The sequence below is a fragment of the Abrus precatorius genome, unplaced genomic scaffold (genome assembly GCF_003935025.1).
Source record: "Abrus precatorius isolate BTA unplaced genomic scaffold, Abrus_2018 Scaffold8, whole genome shotgun sequence".
Taxonomy (NCBI): Eukaryota; Viridiplantae; Streptophyta; class Magnoliopsida; order Fabales; family Fabaceae; genus Abrus; species Abrus precatorius.
In genome coordinates this window covers 128,539-136,545 of record NW_020874428.1, presented here as the reverse complement: position 1 = coordinate 136,545, position 8,007 = coordinate 128,539, and the positions used below count along the sequence as shown (strand labels likewise).

Below are 8,007 nucleotides of genomic sequence, written 5' to 3'. Positions count from 1 at the left end.
TCTACTTTAACAGTGTTATAAGGTTTATCATGTGCAAATTTTCCAAGTCTAGAAGTAACTACGAATTGCTGCTTAGTCTTATAGTTTAAAGCTACACCTCGTAATCTATAATGACATTGGATAAAAGTGTTCTCAACTGACATAAGACTTTTTAAATCTTGGTTGCATTTGTTGTAAATGTAGATAGAATGTTACTTGATGCAGTTGCAATGGCCGCTGCTAAAAGGTGCATTTTTTGTTCAATTTTTTCTTATTCTTTCAACTCATTTATTTCAATTCAAGTTGGGTAATGTTAAAAAATTGGATCCACGTTTACTAGTGGACTCTATTTTTTTACGTGATTACAATTTTGGTTATCGAATTCCCATAAAAACTTTATCAAAATTTCAATAAATGTATAATTTATCTTGGAATTGACTCTTGCCAAGGAAAAACTCGAGAATTTTGTGAAATGTGCTTTGATGGTGGATATACTTGTGTTAATGTAACTCATGTAACAAGTGTCATAAAACAAAAGTTACATACCGGTTAGATTATGGCTAAGGGTAATCATACACTATCAATATATAGAAGCAAAAAACTTACATAATAAAGGAATTTTAGTTTTATTAAATATTTTAAATTACTATGCCAAAAAATATATTTTAAAATTCATATTTAAGCTTATAATAATCATTTCAAATATTATGTGATAAGAAAACTACTATAATACATTGGTACGTATTAATTTTGGTTTATGAAGAGGAATTTGGTTTAATTCTAACAACCAATTGTTTGAGTGCAATTTTAACCCCTTTAGTTTTTTGTAATCAATTAAGTATGTATCCATTTAGTTTAGCCTTGGAGTAGAGTTAGATAGAATTGGTTTTAAGAAAGGTAAAAAATATTGCATTGAAATGTATTTTTCTTTTTCATTAAAAAATTGCAAGATATATTTAATTAAAATGAAATAAATGAGACCTAAATTTTTATATTTTTAAAATTAAGCAATTTAATTCTCTCATCGATTATATTCTACCTAAAATCCTTAATTAATCATTATCTACAAAAAAAAAAAATACTAATATATCAAATTGATTTTTTTTTCCTAAAAATTTACTAACCAAAATATCAACTTTCACATTAAAAGAAATCTTAAAATTTTTCCTCATTTTCTAACATAACATCGTATAAAATCCTTCAAATTTATCAAATTTTCACTAAATTTCTGACATCCAAACATTTACAATTATTTCATGTCCCAAATCCATCGTAAGCTCCTTAATATTTGGATAGAAAATAAAAAGAGGATTTTAGTTAAAACAAAATTGGTGAGGAATGAATTTATTTAATAATTAAGATAATTCAATTAGATTTAAAAATAATAAAAACCAAAAGAGCAATTATATCAATTTTTTTTCAAATATTTTCATGAGTCTAATTAGAAAAATATTTATTTTAACAAATAAACTAAATCGTATAGACATTTATTGAAAATTTACTGTATTGAATTCTAGGTATTAATTTATTGAATTTATACTAAAATTAACATGAAATAAAAACAAAATATCTTACGCTTTTCTTGATTGTTTGTGTGATTGTACTTCTTACTTTTTTGTTTTCTACATGCAATATTTATTAGCTATTATATTGCAAGAATATTAATAGGTAATATTTGAATAAAACAATAAATATTAAAAAAAAACTTGGGTATAGAAAATCTAAAAACATGAATTTTCTAAATAAATAAGAATGTTTTATTTTTCATTTTTATCGAAAAATAAAAACTTTCATAATATTTTATTGTAAACTTAATAAATTTTCCTATAAAAAATAACTAAAAATGTGCTCTTCAAAAAAATAAATATTCTAAATTTCATCGCTGGTCTATACTTAAACCTACATGTGATTTGATATTTCTAGAGTTTATTTGTCGTATTTAGTTTTTCTGATTTAAAAAATTTTCAAATTAAATCTCTCAACCCAAAATTGTATATAATTTTTAATTAATAAAAAATAATAGAAGTGTAACATATTATTGATTTAGATGAATTAATGAAAAAATGCATAAAATATTAAAGTAAAAAAATACTAATTAAAATATGTGAAATATAATCAAAGTATTTTTTGTTTAATTTAATTATTTTATATATATATATATATATATATATATATATATATATTGCAAATTTATATAAATCAATGATATACTACACAGTTGTTTTTTCTTTTAATTATTAGATAAAAGTTTAAGATGAGAGATATAATTTGAACAATTAAAAAACTATAGCTATGGAAAAAAATTACACATAAGAAAAAAAATTACGGAGACTAAAATTGCAATTAAACCTTATTCACTAATTATCATACTTTATATTTTTTGAGTAAATACTTATTTTATTTTCTCAAATTGTAAGTATGATCACTTTAGAGTATTACCTTACAAAAAAAATTTATTTTGTATAGTAATTAATTAAAAAATCTGAAATAAAGTCAATAATTAAAACAAATTTTTTAGTAGAAAATTTTTATTCTATACAATTCCTTTAACTTTTGAAAACGTCTCTCTCAATGAGTCCGAATTCTAAATGTTGTTAGTATAACATAATAACATTGAGTCCGTGTATTTATATTTTTACAATTATTTTTCTCTGCGATATTTTTTGTCATCTTGAATAATTATAGCAATACTCTCTAACACACTTTTTGTAATATACTTATTAACTAAAATTTATTAAAAATTATAAGTCTCACTTTTTCCACTCTGAAATTAATGTTTCTCTTGTATTTTTTTTAGTTTTCAATACTTAGCCATTCACACTGTAAACAAAAATAAAAATTAAATACCATTATTATAGATGTGGTAAGAAAATAAAGATTCTTCTACGTGAACTGAGATATTTATTAAAAATCACTTAAGATGTATTACATTTTTGTTTATTATTATTTTTAAAAGCATCCCGAGAAGTATATTATTACCCTCAATAAAAAAAATTGTTTCTTATCCAATATCCGATACATACTCATTACTATTCAAAAAAATAAAAATAAAAAAAAATCAAGGAACTAAATGAATTTATTTGTAACCAAGATGACTTGAATCTAGTCAAATTAACATTATAGAAAGGAATGATTATATATATTTTTAATTAAAAAGAGGAAAGAATATTAAAGTTTAAAACTATATTTTATTACAAAATAGTTCGTTATAAATATCACTTAATGCTAAATCCCTTCCACAGATAGTAAAAGGAAGTTTTTGTTTAATAAAAAAAAAAAATTACTAAAAGGGTTAAAAAATCATGATTTTGAAAACCAAACTAAAAGCTACTTTGAACGGTTAATAAAAACCAATCAAGTCACGATTCTGGGATATCCAGAAAATTGATAAAACAATTGTAAATCGACTCTCAGCCGAAACCATAAAGTGATTCAACCTGCTCATTTAAAACAATTGATTTTTTTTATTGTTTAAAATTATGCTAAAATACTTTTAAAATAAATAAAAACTCGTAAATGATCTGTATAATAATAATAATAATAATAATAATAATAATAATAATAAATTGCTATTATTTAGGTGTTTATTATAAATATTATATTCTATAAAAAACATAATATAAAAGTTTTATATTAATTTAAAAATTATAATTTTACATTAATTTATTATATAATATTTCAAAATTAAACATCTTTGATCCAACTCCAATTCAATTACAACTGAACCATTAAATCTTGAAATTGTTCGAATAAACTCTATTTAGTTTTTGAAATTATTAACGTTGCACACTTTAGTTGATAATCCGTATCATTTATCTGTCACTTTAGTCCTTTTGACCATCTACATTAAAAAGACAAAATAACTAGACTAAGATGTTGCGTTAAATGATATATAAGCAACGCATGGAGTGCGTAAGATTCAACTGAAGTGATGTGAGCATGCATTATTACCCAAAAGTGATTTCTAATAATGATAATTTCCAACATGAGTATTAAAAATGAAAAAGAAAAGAGTAGATAAAAGATTTTAACAATCTTAAAAACCAAAATGAAAAATAAGCATCTATCACATCATAAACGACACCAATTTTATCACACAATCATGTATGTCATTTATATTTTAACATTTCATTATTATTTATTAAGGCTAAATGGTCAAAAAGGACTAAATTGATTAATGAAGATAAATGTTAGAAATTATTGAAGGGAACTAAAATGTTCAACCCAAACAAATTCAGAAACTAAATTGGAAATTACTTGGAAGTGTTCTGTTTCCAGCAAAAGGTACCTAAGCGAAGTGCATTGCATTTGTTTTTGCAGAAGATCAAACATAGGCAATCACCAAGCCCACACCTGATTCTTCTTTCATTCATGCATATTATAACAGAATTTTCTCTCCCCTTCAGCTAGAAGTTCAATCTAACCGCTTAGAGAATTAAGACCCAAACAATGTCGGAAACATGAACTCGGCGAAGATAGACATGACAACAGAAAAAAAATGTTTATATTTCACCCACAAAATCAACTATCAACTATAATGAACAAAGTTCATGGTGTACACAACTCCGTAAAGATAGACATGGAGATGGAAAAAAAGCAAACAGTGGTACCACCATTACAAAGACCAACATGGCAATGGTACCACCCTGTATGTAAGGTAAAACCAAAGAAATAACACGCCAAAATCACAGCACCATTTTATGATATTTTTGCTCTTGAGAAGTCCATCTCTGGATGCTGCAAAACGTAACAGTTAAATGTTAGATCTTCCGGATCAATAAAGGAGCATATGATGAGAAGAGCTCACCTCACTCATAAATTTCTTCAAGATATCCTGCTTCTGGAGCTCATCACTAGAAGGGAGGCCCATAGACTTCTGCTTCTGGTCAAACTGTACAATACAAGAGAATACAAATCGTTTTAGGCTTTTCATATAGGGCTTAATTGACAATGTGACTATCAACTTGAATGCATTATACCAAATAACTAACATTACATCATTCTAACAGTGTTAACCCCAATAAATGGATGGAAAAAACTTCATTTCAAAGTATCTCAATTGTTAAATATGAATATGATGACGGACCAAAAACAATTGCAAATTAAATAATTGAAGTAATTATAATCAACCAATTACCATCATTTTTTCAACAGTCTGACGAGTCTCGGGATCCAGGTCAGAAAGTTTGCTGTTCTCAGGTTCAACCTTTTGGGTATCAATTTCAGGATCACCCTTCACCACACATTTCCACCACTCCATTTGATCATGCTTGGTCAAAAGAATAGAAACTGTATTCTGATCCTCTGCAAAAACAGGTTTGTAAATAAGAGTGACACATTAAGAGGTCATTAATTCTCACTCCATTAATGAACAGGACAGTGAACACCCTCTATTCCTAAATCAAACACACCGCTGAATCACCAATATCAGTTCATGCATCCACACGATACAATGACAGTGCACAAAATGATGCCATTTAGTTCTCTACCTATGCTCCAGTAACAGTCATCAGGCTTGACGGGTCGATAAACCTCCCCCTAAGGATTTTCAAAATTACAAGTCAGCAGAGTAAATGACTGAACAAATCACCGATCTTAATGTAGGAAGGATATATCTTCTAACAATAAAGAATATATTTAATACAAACTTACATCAATAATTGGTGGCTGGCCTTTTAGTCCAACTTTCAGATGGTTCTTCTTTATCTCACAAATAACAAATCTTGATTTTGTTCCAGTAGGCACAGGAACACTCACATTGACTTCCTGTAGAGTCTGAGTCCAAGAATATTTTTCCAGATCAAGGCCATTTCCTTTGTTCGGCACTGTTCAGTCATTGAAAGGGGAACAAAACGAAAAGCACAAGAAATTTTTTTCATTAAAATAAAATATTCTAATGCAAAGTTGATGAAGAAACTAATGATCAAATCAGGTAAACACGAGATAAATTCTTCTTCCCTTGTCGTTACCAATAAAACTCACTAGTATGAAGAACGCCGGTATCTATGATTTTCCAGTCAAATAAAAAAACTAATACAGAATAACACTCTACGCTCCCAAGGCAGACACTAAAACAATGAAGGGGAGGATATGAGCGATAAAAATCCGTCCTTTCACACATCTTGAAATATCCAAGACAGAGGTAGCAGAATTCTATGTAACATGTACACCATTAATCTACGATCAGAAATACATCATATGACTAAAATTGCATTGGGTGCCCACAAATAACAACAGCAGCGGCAGCAGCAACAACAATAATAAAACAATTTTAGGGCATAAAACAAATGCACGTTGAAAACGCTTAATTCTCTTACCGATTGTAGTACTTTCTTGGCCCTTCTTCTTTTCTTCTTTTGCTCCAACTTCCTTTTCTTTCTTAGTTGTCGTAGTCGCAGCCGCCGCTTTCTCTTCCTTCAACTTTTTCTCCGCCGTCGCTTTCTCTTCGGCGGCGATCTTTTCCTTCTTGGCCTTGGCAGCGCGCGCCGCCGACACGATCTCGTTCTCAGCGGCGTCCTTTTCGAGAAAGTCGCTTTCTTTTGCGACGAATTGGAAGACTTGGTCGAGAAAAGCTATTGGATTGGAGGGATCAAAGCTGGCGCTGAACGAAGAGGGTTGCGATTGAGCGGAGGAAGAGGAGGGAGAAACATCTTCTTCTTGGTAATCAGAGATGATGGCCATGGCTGAGAGAGTGTGGACTGGGGAGAGTGAGAACAGATAGATGTATTGGGTAAGTTCTTACCTCTTAGAAAGAGTAGAGTAATCGCTGGAAAATACCAGAACCCACCAGAGGCCCGGCCCGGCCCAAATTATTTAGTTATTAGCATTTATTTTATTTTTCTTTTTTTTTAAAGTGAAAGTTAATTATAATTTTTAAAATTTATTTTATATATTTTTAAAATTTTATTTTTATTATTTTTAATTAAAATAAAATATTACTATGTATATTTTTTCTTTTTATAAAATACATGTTTTTTTTCAAAAAAAATTTATTATTTAATCTTTTTCTAGAGGATCTTAAGCTTTTAAATTTTATTTTTACTAACGAAAGATTTATATTTTTTTAATTTTTTGAAATTTTATTTATTTCATTTTTAACTAAATTTATAGTGTCTTACGTTTTATGATTTTGAAAAAGTTGAAGGTCTTTACTTATTTTAATTTTATAATCTCAAATCCACCATTTTTCTCTTTTATTCTTATAAAACTTTAAAGATCATATATTTTTTAAAGATATTTTTCTCTCTAGCTCAATATTCTTAATTAAAATTTCTTTTCTTTTCTTCTCATGTTAACTAATTAAAGACCTATTTGAAAACTCTTAATGTAGTGCATTCTCGTCTTTTAATTAAAAAAATTTATTAGAATATATTTTTGTCAAATATAATATTTCTTTTTTTTTAGTGTGTATATTTGAACATATTGTAATATTATTTATTGATGTTATTTTTATAATGTTGTGATTTTTTTTAATATTATTCTATGGGTGTGACTTTGTGTCTTAAAGTTTTTATTTCAATTTTTTCGTCATTCTCGTGATGATGTATTTTTGTGATTAAATACTTTTTTGTATGTTAAACGTGAAAATCTTGTTATTTTATGATGTTTATTGAGCTTTGAGGGGAGTGCATAGTTTAAATTGAAATATTTGCACTCTAGGCTCTGTCATGAAGTGTGTGTGTATAAATATATATAAAACTTTTTTTTTACTCTATATATTTCAAAGATTTATAAACAAGGCAATTTTATGATTATATCATGATGAGAGAATTTGTCTAGATAGTTTGATGTTTAAGGCTAAACTATCATATATTTGAATTTTTGTGTTAGTATATGAAAGTATTAAATAAATAAGGTGAAAAATATTATACATAATTGATTGCATTTTTTTTTCTAAAAGACATAAAAAATTACTATGACTTTTATATAAAATGTTTTTTTAATGATAATATTACACTAATAACTCACTTATTTCCATTTAACATACCTATATTTCAAAGGTCCTACCACTTTTTGATTGTCGAGATT

General features: G+C 27.0%; 1 protein-coding gene across 2 annotated transcripts; it reads right to left on the bottom strand.

Moving 5' to 3' along the window:
- Positions 1 to 4,485: 4,485 nt before the first annotated feature.
- LOC113847648 (protein BOBBER 1-like) lies at positions 4,486 to 6,698 on the bottom strand. Of its 2 annotated transcripts, none has more exons than XM_027476877.1 (6): positions 6,297 to 6,698; positions 5,632 to 5,804; positions 5,469 to 5,517; positions 5,117 to 5,283; positions 4,787 to 4,870; positions 4,486 to 4,716 (listed from the first exon to the last, which is right to left on the bottom strand). In XM_027476877.1, exons 1-6 carry the CDS (start codon positions 6,658 to 6,660, stop codon positions 4,678 to 4,680), a joined length of 876 nt encoding a protein of 291 aa, XP_027332678.1. In that variant the 5' UTR covers positions 6,661 to 6,698; the 3' UTR covers positions 4,486 to 4,677. The 2 variants fall into 2 exon arrangements, with proteins under 2 accessions (XP_027332678.1, XP_027332679.1); XM_027476878.1 differs by having other exon boundaries at positions 4,539 to 4,716; positions 5,632 to 5,809; positions 6,305 to 6,681.
- Between the last annotated feature and the right edge of the window lie 1,309 nt (positions 6,699 to 8,007).